The sequence below is a fragment of the Copadichromis virginalis genome, linkage group LG10 (assembly GCF_057382275.1).
Source record: "Copadichromis virginalis isolate Kocher_CV1m ecotype Utaka linkage group LG10, C_Virginalis_male_GT1.1, whole genome shotgun sequence".
Lineage (NCBI taxonomy): Eukaryota > Metazoa > Chordata > Actinopteri > Cichliformes > Cichlidae > Copadichromis > Copadichromis virginalis.
The window spans coordinates 12,451,079-12,468,267 of record NC_140627.1 but is presented as its reverse complement, the minus strand read 5'-3'; the positions used below and the strand labels follow the sequence as shown (position 1 = coordinate 12,468,267).

The 17,189-nt window shown below is 40.2% G+C and overlaps 2 protein-coding genes across 4 annotated transcripts; both read right to left on the bottom strand.

The window, feature by feature from the left end:
* Positions 1 to 2,260: 2,260 nt before the first annotated feature.
* On the bottom strand, positions 2,261 to 12,005 carry LOC146699920 (uncharacterized). 3 transcript variants are annotated; one of them, XM_085469848.1, is made up of 5 exons: positions 10,744 to 12,005; positions 10,282 to 10,598; positions 9,888 to 10,073; positions 6,621 to 6,681; positions 5,500 to 6,550 (listed from the first exon to the last, which is right to left on the bottom strand). In XM_085469848.1, exons 1-5 carry the CDS (start codon positions 11,370 to 11,372, stop codon positions 6,358 to 6,360), a joined length of 1,386 nt encoding a protein of 461 aa, XP_085325974.1. In that variant the 5' UTR covers positions 11,373 to 12,005; the 3' UTR covers positions 5,500 to 6,357. The 3 variants fall into 3 exon arrangements, with proteins under 3 accessions (XP_085325977.1, XP_085325974.1, XP_085325975.1); XM_085469849.1 differs by having other exon boundaries at positions 9,888 to 10,037; XM_085469851.1 differs by lacking the exons at positions 5,500 to 6,550; positions 6,621 to 6,681 and adding an exon at positions 2,261 to 2,775.
* A 2,564-nt stretch (positions 12,006 to 14,569) lies between these two features.
* Positions 14,570 to 16,530, bottom strand: LOC146699919 (uncharacterized). The gene is made up of 2 exons (XM_085471368.1): positions 15,954 to 16,530; positions 14,570 to 15,182 (listed from the first exon to the last, which is right to left on the bottom strand). Exon 2 carries the CDS (start codon positions 15,180 to 15,182, stop codon positions 14,592 to 14,594), a length of 591 nt encoding a protein of 196 aa, XP_085327494.1. The 5' UTR covers positions 15,954 to 16,530; the 3' UTR covers positions 14,570 to 14,591.
* Positions 16,531 to 17,189: the final 659 nt, after the last annotated feature.

Below are 17,189 nucleotides of genomic sequence, written 5' to 3'. Positions count from 1 at the left end.
GTAGCTCCATGCCCTCCTGGGTTTTAAATGCACCTTAGAACACACATGCATCAACACTACAATGAGCGGGTGGAGGGAGGTTTGGAGTCTTCTCTCACCCCCATTCTCTGCGACCTGCTGGAGCGGGGGGGGCTAGGAGGAGTTGGCCGTCCGACTGCGGTCTGGGGTGTGGGGCCTCCCTGCTGCTGCGGAGTCGGGGCGGTCTGCCTCCCCCCACCGCAGGGAAAAGGGTAATACCACCTGGGTCTGGGTGCAGTTCCCCCTCCAGGGGCAAGGGTACCTAGACCCGGTTTGTAGGGTACGCTTGGGGAGTGTGATCGTGTGTACAGCGTCTCTTTATGTCTGTCTCCACGTTGGTTGAGTGTGGAGTAAGTGCATATGAGAGCATGAGGGTGGGAATGGATGTTTGTATATGTGTGTGCCTGTATTTCTGTGTCTATATGTCAGGTTGGGTGTCAGGCGCCACCTCTCTGGGGAGATCTCAGGCCCTCCAAGGTTTGGAGGCCTATCTCCCCCTACCACCACTTCCCCTGCCAGTGGCGGACTCCCTCAGACATCGGTGCGTTGGTGGTTCTTTGTGTCCGGGGATGGGCGTCCAGGTACACACCGGCTCACTCCTTGGCGGCCGCTTATCGGGGCCTGGAGCCTGGGGCTCGCTCGGGCCACTTCGGAGGTGGGGTGCCCCCGGCCTCTCGGCCTGGGGCTCGGTCACTCAGGCACGGCTGGCTGCCGGCGGAGCTCACGGGCGCGTCACTGCAACTCCCCCTGGCTTCTGCTCCGCGGCTGCTGAGTGAGCCCTCATCTGGGACTCTCCTCAGCTCTTTCTGGGACAGTGGCGCGGCTGCCCCTCTGTTGGTCTTCCTTGGTCTCTTGTGTTCTGGGGGCCTCTGGATGTCTGGAGTTTTGATCTCCTCCATACCTGCTTCATGCCCTGGAGGACGGGGCTGTGGCCCCCCCACACCCTCTAGCAGATCATTACATGAAGGAACCTTTTTAAAAAAAACAAGCGCATCCATGCTCACAGGTGTACACATGGGTGATCACACCCACAAACTACACCCTTTTTGGCTCCTACCTCAAAGCACACTGTGTTCTGTTGATCTTATGTGCTGCACAATAATGTTTAATATTTAGTATTTACTGTCATATTCCCATATATCATTGTGATGCTGTTTATTCTATTACTCTTTCCATCACATTTGTGGCTTCTTCTCCGCTGCTTCTAAGTGGAAATTGGTACATTTGACTTCACTACAATTATCTGACATCTTTAGTTGTTATTTTACAGATGAAGATTTGTGCTCATGAAACGCATGAAGTACAATTTTGTTTCTGTAGTTGATCAATCAGTTATTTGACTTGCATGAATTCAGCAACTATTATTATATGTTAAGTCTTTAAAAGTACTTACTGTTGATATTATTTTCTGTAAATTGTTCAAAATCATAAATGTGTGAGAAGCACTCAATCAGGGGCGACTCCAGCATCAAACCTTTAGGAGGGCTCAGCTCAGTCTTAATGTCATGCTTTTAGTGTTGCCTTCAAAAGAAATGTAATTTTTGGATGACCTACAGCAGTGTCTAAGAATAACAGATTTTAATATAATACATCAGCTTTACGGTGGTCACTTTAGTTTAAAACCCGATGCAATGGCACAGTCATGTTGACAGTAAATTTCAAAAACAGTTTAAGAAAAAGCAGATCAGAGGAGAAACCTGCACGGCATTGTTTCAGTCTCTTAACCACATAGAGGCAGGTCCACCAAATCATCAAGTATTTAAAGTACCATTATACAATACAGACAGTTCAAAATCCCCCTGCGACTCCACGTACCTGCACAAGAAGCAAACTGGTAATAGAGCTGATTTTAAATGACAGCTTTTGAATTCATGCAAACCCAAACACTTTGTTGTGCAGACTCAGCACAGAGACTCGTGTACACCAATTCAGAGAGTGGAGAACAGATTTGTAGTCTGTCACATCAGTATAGTGGCATTCATCCTGTTCAAGTTTACAGTGATGTGAATGTTGCTAAATGCTATTATTCACATTAATAGCAGAGTGCTACTGAAAAGCACACAACGCATCCATTTAATGCATGTAGATGTTGTGAAAAATCCACCTGATCTCTGTTAGTTCCAGTCTCTCTGTCCGCGCTTCCTCTTTGTACTGACAATCACACACAAACATTTTATATTCAACTAAAAAAAATAACAAAAAAAATATGTATATATTCTTGTAATAATTATTTTAAGAGCAGTTTCGGATCATCGTTTGATAAGAGCATAGCACCCTGCTTAGTTATGAGCGATCACCATAGATGAATGTGGGCAAAGCAGAAGTGACATATATGTAGCCAGGTGGAAGGTCTTTATTATCGGACATGTCCCTGACTTTGACTTCATGTCCACTCTTACCTGTTTCTTATGTGTGCTGTGTTCCTCCATCTTTCTCCCTTTTTCTCCCCAGCCATGAAGTCTTTTGAATTTTCACTCAATAACAGCACCTTTTAAAGTTATTTGTTTTTATTTATTTAAACATATAGTAAAATTAATATAAAGTGGTACATGTTATGCACTACCTAAAGTGTGAAGTCACAGAATGATACTATTTAGTGCAGTTTTTAATCATTACCAGTCTTCATCTTAGAGCTTGTGCTCTTATTGTGCCATGATGTCTCCTTTTAAACTGTGTGGATATTCACCTCTTCTTCATCCTTCCTGTTCCTTTCACCAAACTGCTCACTCTTGTTCTCCTCTGATCTCACTTCCTGTTCTGGTTATAAGAAGAATGCAGTCAGCATGTGTCAAAGACACTCCCTTAGATTAGATATTTAACATTTTATTTATCAACTATTTTATGCACTAAATCAATCAATTATTAAACAAATATCATATTGTAGAAAAGCAAATAATAATGCACTAAGCAGTTTCATGCCACAAGAGCTAAATGGTCACTTCACTGTATTTATTTCCCACAAACTACTATACCTAGGATCTTCAAGTTTCCACTATAATTCATTAATCTGCAGCGACTGTAGAACATAAAGTATACTGACCTCTATTGCTTTCTTTATGACTTGGCCTGAATACACACACATACACATCTTTGAATAGCACAACAAATGAGGTAATTTTCCATGTGTTTTAATAGGTTTTAGTGATTTATGGGTTTTATGTATGTGTGTGTATTTTGGTCTTCAGTGTAAATTTATACAAACTGTAATTTTTTCAGATGAAAGATCCATTATTTAATGTTGCTTTATGTTGACTCTATGGAGAATAAAGCCTTGCATGAGTGAGCTATTTTTAAATTGTGGAGTGGAAGACCTACTGTACTTGTTGTTTAGTCTGTGATCTGAATGCCAAATTTAACCAAATTGAAAGCAAAGGTTACAGCTGGGATATTCCACACATTTGAAAGACTCATTGTGTAACTCAGATGTTTATGAGCTTTGATCACTCCAGCATAATAATTATCATGTAACTGCAAGAAGACTTAATGAAACTGAAACAATGCACCCTAACACAGGCATTTGAACTGTACGCTAAGGAGTGCATGAAGTGTACCTCTACAGCTGAAAAGAGTTTGACTCTATAATTTCTGGATCTACTGATTTGTTTCTGATGTATCTCTTCTTTTATTTAGCCTGTATTTGTATAGTGCTTTACTAGTCCCTAAGGTCCCCAAAGCGCTTTACACAACCAGTCATCCACCCATTCACACACTGGTGATGGCAAGCTACATTGTAGCCACAGCCACCCTGGGGCGCACTGACAGAGGCGAGGCTGCCGGACACTGGCGCCACCAGTAGGCAACGGGGGAAGTATCTTGCCCAAGGACACAACGACCGCGGCCGTACAAGCCGGGGCTCGAACCGGCAACCTTCCGGTTACAAGGCGAACTCCCAACTCTTGAGCCACAATCGCCCCATTATGAACAGAAAGATGATGAAATCCTCTTTATTTGAGAAAATGTCCTTAAACTATTTTTCCTCCTTCTTACTGAGTTTCCAAGCTACCTCTTTGTTAAGTGAATAAACTATTTGAACAAGAAAGATATCATGGCATTTATGATGATACTGTGTGTGTGTGTGTGTGTGCGTGCGTGCGTGCGTGCGCGCAGAGGGGAGGTCAAGACAGGAGCTCGCTGAGTTGACCTGGTACATCAAGTTTGGATTTCCCCAGTTATTGGTAAACAAAAAAGATTTAAACTTAAAAGATTTTGAGTTCATGCACACTAGAAAAAAAAAATTCTCTTCATCACAATCATTTGTTTAAAAATATGGCTATTTTACTGATCTATGGTTATTATTAAAGAGGAAGGAAAGAAGAAGAGGAAGCCTGAGCCCAGGTTCTGTCCATTTTCATAACAAGTGACAGCACAGACATCTGAGCTTTTTCGTCATAAAGATTGTGATGTGAAGCATCAGCAGGTAAAGTGTCGTTAAAGTGTCACTTCAATAATGCTGCTGGGAGAAAGAAGTGTTGACACATACTAGTTTTGAATAAAAGGTTTAAAACACAAACAGTCGAATCCTAGGTGTTGCTTTTAAGCTTAAAGAATATAATAAGTTCTAAGACAATTCAGTTTACTTCTTACTGTCCATGTTGTGTTGTGGTATTTACTTTATCATGAATGTACGCTACTTTGTTCTAGCGACTGTAAAAAAAATAATTGTATTCATGAAATAAACTAGACTTTCACAGTCTGCATCTTCCACAGTTTTTATGCTTTTTTTCCACTCCAAGTTTGACACAAACCCACAGACAACCAGAGTTAACTATGTGAAGCAATCACAGACACTGTAATGGCTGATTTTTCTAATAAACACAATCAGGTTAACATTAAGGTTTAACATTGAAGGAGATTTGTTCCATAGTCACAGTTATACTTGTATTTCCTTTACTTACATCCAACACTACTATGTTCTGTTTCAGTCCAGGTGCTGGCAGTTTATCCTTTGTTGTTTGGACAAATAAGCTTAAAGCTAAACCTTCATGTTTTTGATGGGAAAGTTTGTTAAACCATTGCTCAACTTATGTCTGCATGAGAGCAGATAATTATGATGTACTTGTAAAAAGACTTGATAAGCAGGTCACAGCTGAATCAAGGGGTAATAAAAGTAAGACCACGCGGTCTCAGCACGACTACACATGCAGTGGGTTAGCGCACACATTTGAAAGACTCATTGTGTAACTCAGGATGTGACCCCTTATAAAGGAGACAGAGAAGTTCTGTTGTTCAGTCAAGTAAAACCTGGTGAAAGCGCAATTCTAAGACTCTGGTCGTTGCTTAAGTGTATAGATAAAAAATCTTTTCTTCATACATTCTTTTCTTACTATATTAGTATAATCGCCAAATCGATCATTTAATATTTATCTCCTGAAACGATCTACATTAACTTTTTATCCCTAGAAATGTGTTTCCAGAGTCCCAGGTTTAGTGACTTCCTGTCCACCATCACATTAGCCGAGTAGTTGTCAAATTTGAGGGGAGCAGAGAAGATCAGACACCAGTCAGCAGGTCAGAGGCCATCTCTCATTTCACAAATCAATCACTTGATTTATAAATGGAACAAACACCCCATCAGACCAGGTAATGACCCATTATGAGACAACAGCCGTCTGAGAGGAGATGTTCTGTATCACAAAACATGGGAAACAAACAAACTCTAGGCATTCTGAAATATATAAAGCTCAACAAAAAAAGACAACCATATCAGATCCTGATGTAATTCATGTTGTTGTTGTCTTTATTAGTCATTTAAAAAGAGGTCCAGAAAAAGTGTCCAGGAAGAGATTCTACTATTTATGCAGCACTGCCCCCGTGTGGCCACAAAGACACACAACAGCTTCATTTCTCAGCCTGTTGCCTTCTTTTTCCTTCATGATGTAAACAGTGAATGAACCGAAAGAAGTCAACCCATAAACTGTTAAACTGATACAACAATCATGATGATTATGTAACAAGTTGTAGTTGACTTTCTGGTGGTCGTTTTGGTATACAATTTAAAAGCCATTTTCTTTTATAAATACACCATACACTTTGTTCTTGACCATTTCTTTTCCTCATATCCTTAACGGACAGTGGAGGAACACTACATCTAGCTTCTGTTTAACATTTATCCAGGCGCCCCCACACTGTACCTCTACAGAAACCAAGGGAGAGACAGACACACAAAGATTTCCACTTGAATCTTGATCTCAAAATAGAAAAAGTTTTATCACAAAATAATTACAAGAGCACAAATAAAAACTCGAAACCAAAGACAAATGAAATAAAAGGGCAAGGCCCTGCGACTGAACACAGCACATCTTGCACACCTTTAAAATTCACAAATTTCAGTTTTCTTTGTCAGTCTGTGGTATTAAAAAAAATCTCAACATGATGACCAATGTTTGACCTTTCACCTCTAGCATAGTTTTCTCTGGATTTCAATCTGGCCACTCCTGAAATGACATTTATCAGTGTATGTACAGCATCCATTTTTGGTTTAGACAGTCTGACACAGACCGTCTCCATGGCAACCTCCGAGACTCTTCTTTTCCTAAAAAAAAAAAAAAGTCTCTATATGACCACCAACAAACCTGTTACACCATATTTTTTCACCAGCTCACCTTTGCTGAAGGTTCTCATACAAATCTAAACATCTTTTGAGAAAGTCCACATCACTCTGATCTGTAATGAAAACAGAAAAACAATGACAACACCAGCAGAGGCCTCCGACATAAACCTGGCAACATAAATCTAGATAACTTTGCTTATTTATCTCTTAAAACATTCAACAAAGATTAAAAATTCTAACAAATATACCAATATAAATATATATTCCAGAAACAGGACATTCCAGTTAGATCCTCTCCAAACTTATACTGGGCAGCTCAGCCCATCATCCACTTTTACAAAACAGAAAGCCGCCTGATACAACAGCCCCAAAAGTGACAAAAATCCACCTCCAAAAAGCAAAACTTCTCATAATGGAAAAACAAAAAAGATTGTCAATCCTATCAAACACTTTCTCTTAATCTAAAGAAATTATTCCAACATCAAACTGTACAATTTACAAATAACTACCAAGTCTCTCATGAGAAAACTCTTGTTCACATTAGAGCTGTGTGGTACACAGTACGACTGATCCCTGTGAGTGATTCATTTCACAAAGTGTTTCGGCCTGGTGGCCAGTACCTTTGAAGGAAGTTAGTAATCTGTGCATAACAGAGCCACGTCTCCATTTCTAAGCAGAGACAAATCTCTGTTTTTTAGGGAGAAGAGAGAGCCCCACATGATGGCTCGATGCCAGTAACAGTCTTTTACAGAAGTCTGCAGGCAGCCCACCCTGTGCAGGAGCCAGCTGACCAGCAGCAGCACTAATCTCCTCCAAAGAAAAGTTAGCATCCAGGACAGCTCTGTCCTCAGAGCTCAGCTGAGGAAGCCCCTGCAGCAGCTTCTCCACTCAAGCTTTATTACTTTACTCCATCCCTAACATGGTGGTGTAAAAGTCCACGGCATACTGACCTGCTCTGCATCCAGGAAAAACCACTAACGCCACATAAACTACACTAACAACACCATACACAATTACACTAACTCATAATCAGCCTCACAACACACCACACATAAAAAAAAAAAACACAACTTTCAGCCAGACAAACCACACAGTCCACCAAACTCCCATCATTCACAAGAGAGAGGGAGAGATATAAAACGAGAGAGTTTAGTGGATGTGTGTTTGTGTGTGTGATACACACAATTTATGAATGTACTCTCCAATAAAGGTTATGTAGTTGATGAAAAGTGGGTTAGATTAAATGTTTACATTTCTTGTGCATGAAGTAAACTATAATATTTATATGTAAAATTCCACACCTACACCTGTGCGCCCTCACACTGCAGCACATTTTACTCCCCTGGTTGCAGAAACCATTCTATATTTTGTCACAGCTGCAAAAGAAGCTCCACTCAAAGAAACTCAAAGTTGATGGAGAGGAAGAGATTTCAGAACATGAGGCAGGAAGGTGGGGAGAGAGTGAGGCGGTATGGCACACAGGAAACGGTCGAGGGCAGACTCAAACCCAAGCTCCTGCAGTGGGAACTCTAACGTTTAGTACATGTGTCCCCACTCAGCCAGGTGAGATATAGCAGAACCATCAATTCAGAGTCTGACAGTAAGGGTGAAGACGAGCCTGACTGTTGGTCTGCTCCAAAACAAGCCCATAAGCAAGCTTTGAAATAATATGTTACAAAAGTGTGAAACTGCGACATGAAATTTGATTTGAAAATGAAATTCATCCTGATCAGGAGCTGTTATGATCTAAATGGTGTTCTAGATCCAGTAAGCATTCATTCAACTTGTATGCAGCAAAATTAAAAACAAGTTACCACATGTTGTTTTTTAATTTGGTAAATAATTGATAAAATGTTAAAAGTACTGGTCGTACCTTAGCCACATGTTTTTTCTGTGTCCTGAACTACAAGGTTTCTGGACAGGGTATTTTGCTATTATGTCAACTGTTCTTGGGGTAACTCTTCATCCTTGTCCTCTGATTGCTGTATTTGGGATTCCTGTTCGCTCACTTACACTTGATTCCACACAAAAGGATATTATAGCCTTCACATCCCTATTAGCGAGACGTCTAATATTGTTGCATTGGAAGTCTGTTAAGTATCCTACTGTTTCCCGGTGGCTTGAAGATGTCATGTTTTTTTTAAAACTTGAAAAAATTAAATATACGTTGAGAGGTTGCACAGCCAAATTTTTTCACAAGTGGCAACCCTTTATCTCTTATTTTGCTAGTCTAGAGGTATTGCCTGTTTAAATCTACTTTTGTTACTGTTATATTCCTCTAATATGTTTGATGGTTGTGTTGATATATATATTTGTTAAATGATGTCATTGCTAACATATACCTGTTTTAGAGCATGGTGAGTAGCGAGAATGCAAAGTTATTGTTACCTCTAAAAAGAAAAATGTGAAGATGTGATATTAGCATGAGCTATATAGTATCTCCAAAAGTTGATTCTGTTCATCTGGACTTTACGTTTTGTGGGAAAAACGTTTCGTCACTCATCCAATTGACTTCTTCAGTCTCAGCTGACTGCAGGTTTCCCCAATCTTATAAACAGTGCATGTATATGGTTACCTGCCCCCTTGCAAAACTTTGCTAGACCCGTCCCTGCACAGTTACCAGCTGTCAGTAAAAAAGGATCCTGATGTTATTTGTCTCTCAGAAACAGTTCATAACTTCCCTTCAACTTATTCATGTCACCTAAAAGGTAAACCTGTTTCTCCATCACCTGTTCAGCTCTGATGATTCAGTAAGGACATCTCCTGGTTTCATCTTCACGTTTCCCTCTCACCATATATCCAAACCGATATCATGACCAGCAGCTGTTACAGCTGTGGCTCCAGCCAACATCAGCTGATACTAGAAAGTAATATTAAATAAATTCTAATAGCAGCTGATCAAGTTTTAACCTGCTGCTGTTGTTTAGAGCGACCACCGCTGGTTTCCTCTTTCTGGCTCGAAATGCACGATAAACAAACAAGAGAGAAAAGCGATCAGCTGATCATTGATCAGTTTCATCATTTAAGTAGCAACAGGAGAGAGAGGGAGAGAGAATGGGAGAAGAAGAGGCAGCTGGCCACGTAAAGACACAGAAGAACTCCAGCTTTGTGTATTTTTTTTTCATTCAAGCTGGACATTCAAGCACACTTTACTTTCTGAACCTTTTGTTCAGTTTCAGCAAGAGCTGGTTTTCTAAATTAACAGAGGCAATCCGACTTCGTTTGGCTGTGAAGAGTAGACCAGCACAGCTAAAAAGTCGTTCACACGCAGCAGAAGCAGGCAGAGCTGTGTTCAGTTTAAGAGAGAGGTTTTTGATACCTGAGAAGGAGTGCAGCAGCTCCATGGTGTCTGTGGCACAAGCAAGGTAACCATCAAGCTCAACTGCACTTTGCAGCCTTCTGGAGATTGGTCTGGAGAAGAATTCATCTTCATCAGATGACTCTCTTTGCTGATCCTCACTCTCATGCTCTGTCGTTTCAAGATGTTGTTTGATGTATGTCAAGGCTGTAATTGCAAGTAGATAACACAATTTTGTTATTTAAATTTCAGTGATTATTCCTGAACACAAATTTAAAAACGGCAAATTCTCAAAAAGGATTGTTTAGTATTCGGGACAGACCATCAATAACTTACAATGTATTAGGTGAAATACTCACTTAAGCATGTGTTCAAATGTAAAAATACACAAAAATGGGATCACATGAATCCTTACCAGCCTCTGTTACATCTGCTCTGTCAGTCCAGGAAGTCTTGAACTTGGGTAAGAGGACTGCAGCTGCAGCCAACTCTGGATCCTCCATCATCGCTCCAAAACGCTTTTGAAGGCCATTTTGCAGGACTCTGATGAGTGGCACGCATGTCTTGCTTGATGTCTCCAGCCTGCTAAGTTTGAACAGTAGTTGTTGGATTACTGGCAGGAGCCATCCCATAAAGGAAGTGGACTCAGACTGAAGAATGTTTGAAGCTTTCACCAGTGGCTTCATGGTGGTACAGTACTCCCTAAGGAATGCAACTTCTGCAGGACTCAACCTGTAAGACACAACAACAAAACCCACCATGACTATAACAGGGATCTTCTGATTTAATATTAAGAGTCTGCTCACGTTTTTAACCATCCATTAAGGAAAATTCACAAGATTTGCAACCATATTGGTAGGTGTCCAATTTTACTCACATTTTCACCTTGAACTCCTCACAAATGCTCCTGATGGCATTTTCCCCCTTCTCATCAATGATGCGTATTATCCTTTCAATGGCAAGGTAGGTTGAATTCCATTGTGTTGCATTGGGACGAATGATCTGTAGTTCACACTTGTCCTCTACCACTTCATTAGCCAAATGAGTTTTGTTCCAAATGGCCTGGCATTTTGCAAAGCATGCACGGGAGAGCCTCTCGTAGGTTTCCTTCATGCTCTCTGCTAGGGCAGCATCAGATGTTGCCACAAGGTTTAGCAGGTGACATGCACATCGCTGATGAGGCGGGAGTTGATACTCCAAACCAGAGTCTTCATCAAGAATTGCACTTGCCTCATGGTAGTCAATATGGTCAGTCAGGTCAATAGTTTCTGGGTCTGTTTCATCTTCAGCTTCATCTGCATCATTTTGTGCCCCAAACAGTGGATCCAACTTTGTCAAGGCCTTCCACATATCAGTTGTGGTTCTTACAACTTTGCCTCTAATCTTGTATTGGCAATGGATATCATCAAGCGCACCAGCAAGCATGTCAAATGTGTGAGACCCTCTCAATCTTTTGCATGCTGGTGCTGCAGATCTTCTTTCCAGGGACTCTTCCTCCAATGGCATGTGACTCCAAGGTAACTTTTCTGATGAACTGACCAACAATCAGTAGTGGTAGCAACAAATTTGACTTTATCCAATGCTGCAACCAAAGTCATCTTCATGTGATCAGCAGCTTCACAGATTCTGGCACAGACAGTGGGTCTGGAGAGGACTTTGGCTTGAGGTTGTAATGTGGTAACCAATTCTTTGAAAGATGGCTGTTCTACCACTGCAAATGGCTGTAGACCCTCACATATGAAATTGATGACAAGCATGTCAACAGTTGCTTGTGGAACATGTTTGTTTGCAGCTCTCAACATCAGGTCTGGTAACTTGGCTTGTGTATTTGCTGAGAGCTTGTTTGGTGTGGCTGTGGCCTTTCGCTGACGAGATGTTGATGCCACAGTGATATTGTACTGCTCAATCTTCGATGGATGTTTCCTCTGTAGAGATAAATATTATCATACGTCAGGTTCATACATTACTTCATAACATCACTGTGATTAACACTACAGGAAAACATTTTTAAAACATCATTCAACTAGACATGAGCTAATCTTTGATTGTTTAGCATAGTATAAAAGAGTGGTGAATTTGGTCAAATCTTGCAGATATATTGCTGTATTTATTTACAAATGTAAACCAATTTTGAACGATCATTGCGAAAAACATGAATTTCTGTATACATTCCAAGTTCTGTAATCTGTATACTATCTGTAAAAAGAGTATCGACCAATGTATCAGTATCTAAATTTTTAAGTCCTTTTTATCAGTATCACCCTAAAGTTTTCAGTATTAGTCAGGTTCTAAAAATACTAAGAGAGCAAAATATGTGTATATAGCAAATGTAATTTAAGGAAAGGGATCACATACACAAAAATGCTGCCCATACAGCTAACAAATAAAAACAATCCACATTATGTTCTTTAAAAAAAGATATCATATTGGGAAACATATAACCCTACTGATTAAGAGCCACGTCACTATGATAGACCTATATCAGGCCAATGATCCTGATCAAGTGATCCATCAAGCGGGCTCTGGTACATGTCAGCTGAGAGCTGGAAGATTAATTTGAGATGCAGCTCAGCACTGTGTTCAAATTTTGTTTTTGTTTTTTTATATAGGCCAGCTGATTGTAGGCCTGTGAGTTTTAAATGACTACAAATTTAATTTATTGTAATGACGGTGGTTATCCAAATAATAAGCTAAAACATTCCTACGAATTTAGCTCAATTATGCATGCACACACGCACATTAGCTAGCTCCGTCTTATTTTAATATCAGGCTAACCAATGGCGGTGACAATATCTCAGCCAAACTAATAACCTTAACACACATGAAAAATAAGAAGGCAATATTGTACACGTATAGTTGTAAAACCTCTTACCTCAATGTGTTGTTTTTTTTTTAGATTAGACGCTGAAGTCTTGTAAGCTGAAATGACTGTAGAGGTCAAACAAAGTTTGCACTGCATCTGGACGCTGTCTCCTTTTCTCCCTCTGCACATGAAAAATTCCTCCAGGTATGGCCACGGGCACACGTCCTCCGTCTTTTCTACGTCGTTTTCATGGTTGACAGTTGTCCTCTGTCTCCATTTTGGCTTCTTTGTCTCCACATCTTCCGTCTATAAAGTAGTTTGTACTCCACCATGTAGCACCTCCAGACACCTGTGCCTGCTGCTGCATCAGAGTTTATTCTTTGCTTACGTCTTAAATTGGCCGGTCGGGATTGCACGGCTTTTTATGTAACTACAGCCCAGCCCATGCAGCAGTATATGAATGACTAACCTCGTATTTTGGATGGATTATCTCAGTTGTTCTCCTCGCGTATAGGTGTAACGGAGAAACAGCCAATCAAATCGCAGCTTTTCGGGCATTGGAAAAAAATGGGGTTTTTTTTACACTGAACTGTCTGAGCGCGGGTTCGAGTCCTGGTTGGGACAAAGGTTGTGTTACATTATCAAAAGTTAAACACCATTTTCAATTTACTTATTGTGGATAACATTTATTTTTCACTTTGCTTTTAATTTTTATTTCATTATCATTTTATTTAGATTATATAGTGTTATGGCCTGTGGAGCATTTTCTGCATTACGTACCTATACTGTCATAACTCAGACTGTATCATGACAGTCTTGAGATGATACATACCAGACATATAGTCTACAATTATGCAGACATCCAACTTTTAATAAAAAGACTAAAGCTAAAACTATAATACAGATACATTCTGATGACATAGAAAATGATGCTTATACATAATTTAAACAAGGCATGTCTGTAATAAGTCATCTGTCTGCTTCCTGGTGGCTGTTAGTTTATATCTATTCATTTTCCAGCACAAACTCAGTACTGACATCATTACTTTATTCCAGTCATGCTCTTGCCAGCCTCCACTCTGCATGCTTTAAATCTGTTGCTCTTCTGCTTCTACCATTCTGTGTTTCAGATCCTCAGCTATGCAGCCCGCCTCCTCTCCTTTCTCCTCTTCACCGTGGTCACTCAGAACCCTGTCCCAGCCTCCATCTTCATCACTACCAGCATTTTGACTCTGGGGTGTGGCTTATGCAAAATCCTGTCACTGCTGAGATTTCTTCTGCTATGATGGGTCATTGGAGTCTAACTGCCTAACAGTTACATTTATTTCTGTATCTCAATAAATCATGTTCGGTTTTTCCACATGATCTCTCCTTATTGAACTGCTTTTGTAGATAAGCTTCAAGCCAGAAAGCAACAATACCTAAACCAAAAATATTATCATCAGAAGTGAGAAAGTGTCTGGACTATCTCCAGCTGTGTTGCATGTATTAAAGATAACTTCAGACACTGTCTGGTTGTCATGTCTGAAACAGGCTGTATAGTCACACAGATAAAAGACAGCAGTCATGTTTCTAATATTACAAATCAACCAGAAAGATTATAAAGATAAAAGCTGTGAGACCCCACTAGAGAAAGGATGGCTTGTTATCATTACATGAAGTGATTTAGAAATAATATGTAAGCTTTCAGGGCTGCACTCATAGCTTTTTAAAACTGATTACCTGATGGTGAGCACACACAGGTATATAAACATACAGGTGAACTCTAAGAGGTTATAAAGAAGAGAGCTGTGCTGCTATTTTTACAGAACACAATTTATTCACATTTTTATATTTACAATCAGTTTTTATTTATATAAACAAAATAAACATTACAAAAATAGAACAAAACTATCTTATGTACAATATCAACAGTTTCTCCCCTATTTCCTCTTTTCTTCCACCCATCTTTGTCTCTCTGCCTCGTAGAAAGGAGACTCCTGAATCTCCTTCCAGGTGCTCTTGGCTCGTGAGCCAAAGCCAACCAGCTGATCATCCTCAGAGGCTTCTGCAGCAACACTCACTCTGCTGGTCTTGCAGTTCAGAAGAGTCTTTATCTCTGTAAAGCTGAGGGCATACTGTACAAATGAATGCAAGCTCTCCTTGCCATGCCCTTCTTCCACAGAGGTCCCTGCAGCCTCTTCCTTCTGGAGATCTTTGATCAGGTACATGGTGTACCCGACATCATTCCCCAGAAGCCACCGGAATGATTTCCCTTTATACTTTCCAAACTGCAGAATGTACTCTCCCTGCACTTCCTTCATGTCAGACTCATCCCCTCCTCTCTGATAGATGACAGTCAGAGCATTCTGATGTACAACATCATCCCTCACAGGTGCAGACTTGTCCTGCAGTTTGGGGTCATTTTTAATCCGTCGAGCTTCTTTTGACGGGTCCTGGAGAAGGTATCCAAGTGGCCCTTGCGGAACAACCACAGAGATTTTCCCTGGATATGGCGCAACTTTCTTCTGCATCTTGACAAGCAGTGAAAAAATAAACAATTATATTAAACAAAATTGATTCCAAACACAAACAAAGACATTTCAGGTTATAATCTTGCTGCTGGGTTTACACAGCAGGATGCAGGAGAACAATAACGAGACTCAATTTGAAAGAACATTGACAACATTTGGGATAAAAGTGTTTTTTCCTCCAGGTATAACAAACTGTTCTGTCTGTAAATAAAAACCTTTCATGGTTGAATGATTATTGGCATATCTGCAAAATTTGTGGTAACTGCTTAGTAGTCATGGCACATAAGAATTGCTGGTAGATTAACAACATATATGTATTTAAGCTATCGTGTTTATTCATACACGAGTGGGCATTGCTCATGTTAGAGATATCAAAACAGATTTTCGCATTGATAAGGTGACTGACCATTACAACATGAAAGCAATACATTTTCTTTTAAAGCAGGTTCAGTCATTTAGCATGTCATCTCATAACAAGACACTTATTGGTTATTTAATTGTACCACATTATAGTAATGTCAGTGTCACAGCAGTCGGAAACCTACAAAGTTTATTTAATGGCAAAACACGTCAATGAAACACGTAATTTATTTAAGGATCACGTTCATTCATTTTTTACCGTGCCACTTTACAACAGCAGATAAACTCCCACCGTCTTTAACTGAGCGATGGATGCTTCGTAAATGCAATCGCAACACGCCTATTACCTGTAATATACACCTGTAAATGTATTCTGTTTGGTTTACTGTTATTTCAAACGACGTTTCTTACCTTTGATCAATGAATGAGGAGCGTTGGGATGTGTTGCGAGCGTTGAGTTACTTGTTTTCTCTCCCGAAACGTAAAAGAGGAGATTTTTTAAAAGTGCCGCCGCATCTCAAACTCGTTACAGCGCCGGAAGACCGTAGTGGCCAAAAATATATTACATCCGTAGTGGTTTAGCACTACCATAGAGAATGAATGGGAAACGGTTTAGGCCGTTTAGCTAAACAATCCCAGGTTCCCGCGCGACAAACGTCACTGCTGTTTAGTTTTCTGTCTTCATTTATGTTGGAAGTGATAGCAGAGCTGTACGTTTTAACTTGTTTCCAAAACCCCGCAGTCAGGACATGTTATATTGTATTTAGATAGAAGCTAGCGAGCTAACTCCCTGCTAACTTCTAACTCCGTTAAATGTCATAAATTCCGTTTTCATGGATGCGTGGATGTTAAACTCAATTGTTACACCTGGTAGAGCAGAACGCTGATCATTTTATTAAAGATGAAAGACTTTAGACAGTTTTTCAACTCTCAGTAATGCCATAGTGATCGTTTGATATATGGACCTGCAGCGGAGTTTAGACCCAGACACGGCTAGTGACGTCAGACTGAACAATCGGATAGTTCTATCACGTGCACGTGTACACGTTGACAACCGTAACCATGGTCGCCGAGGGTATATAAATGCTGCACAAGGTTCCAAACGTCTGTTTACACTTGCTCGTGGACTTGTTTCGACCTGCTCCAACCTCAGCCTGTGGAAAGCTAAGTTTTACAAAACATTTTACTAAAAGCGGATTTAATTTGAGAGCACAAGTACTTCATCTGTGGATCGTTTGTACTTGTTTTTGTTTTTCAAGTTTGAAGATGGCTCGCCGTGGACCCGGACTCCCCGACTGTCACCTGGACTTCGCTGCAGGTACGTTTGAAAATTTCTTTAAATGTAAATTACTGTAATAATTTAACAAGTTCCAGTGTGAATATCAAGTTCTAACGTGATCAAATATGTGTATTCCAAGATTGTTTCCCGTAAATTGTTTGTATGTTTTAAATTTTCCGGGAGAGGTGTAGAAATTATTAACGACTGGTGTATGAATATGAAAAAAAGGTGTTACTTTGATTTGAAGGCTTCAAATTTGACACTTTTCTTTAAAATGAAATGGTTAAAAATAGCTTAATGGACTAAAATTTGTAAAATGCCCAAAAATCAGTTTCTGTGGTAACGGCATCTTCAAGATGTCATGGCGT

Excerpts from the sequence above, each read along its gene's own strand:
- LOC146699919 (XM_085471368.1), bottom strand. The coding sequence starts at position 15,182 with ATGCAGAAGAAAGTTGCGCCATATCCAGGGAAAATCTCTGTGGTTGTT.
- LOC146699920 (XM_085469848.1), bottom strand. The coding sequence starts at position 11,372 with ATGCCATTGGAGGAAGAGTCCCTGGAAAGAAGATCTGCAGCACCAGCA. Across the intron at positions 10,074-10,281 it reads AGCAGATGTAACAGAGGCTG|CCTTGACATACATCAAACAA; the intron begins GTAAGGATTCAT and ends TTGCAATTACAG. Across the intron at positions 6,551-6,620 it reads TATGAGAACCTTCAGCAAAG|GAAAAGAAGAGTCTCGGAGG; the intron begins GTGAGCTGGTGA and ends TTTTTTTTTTAG.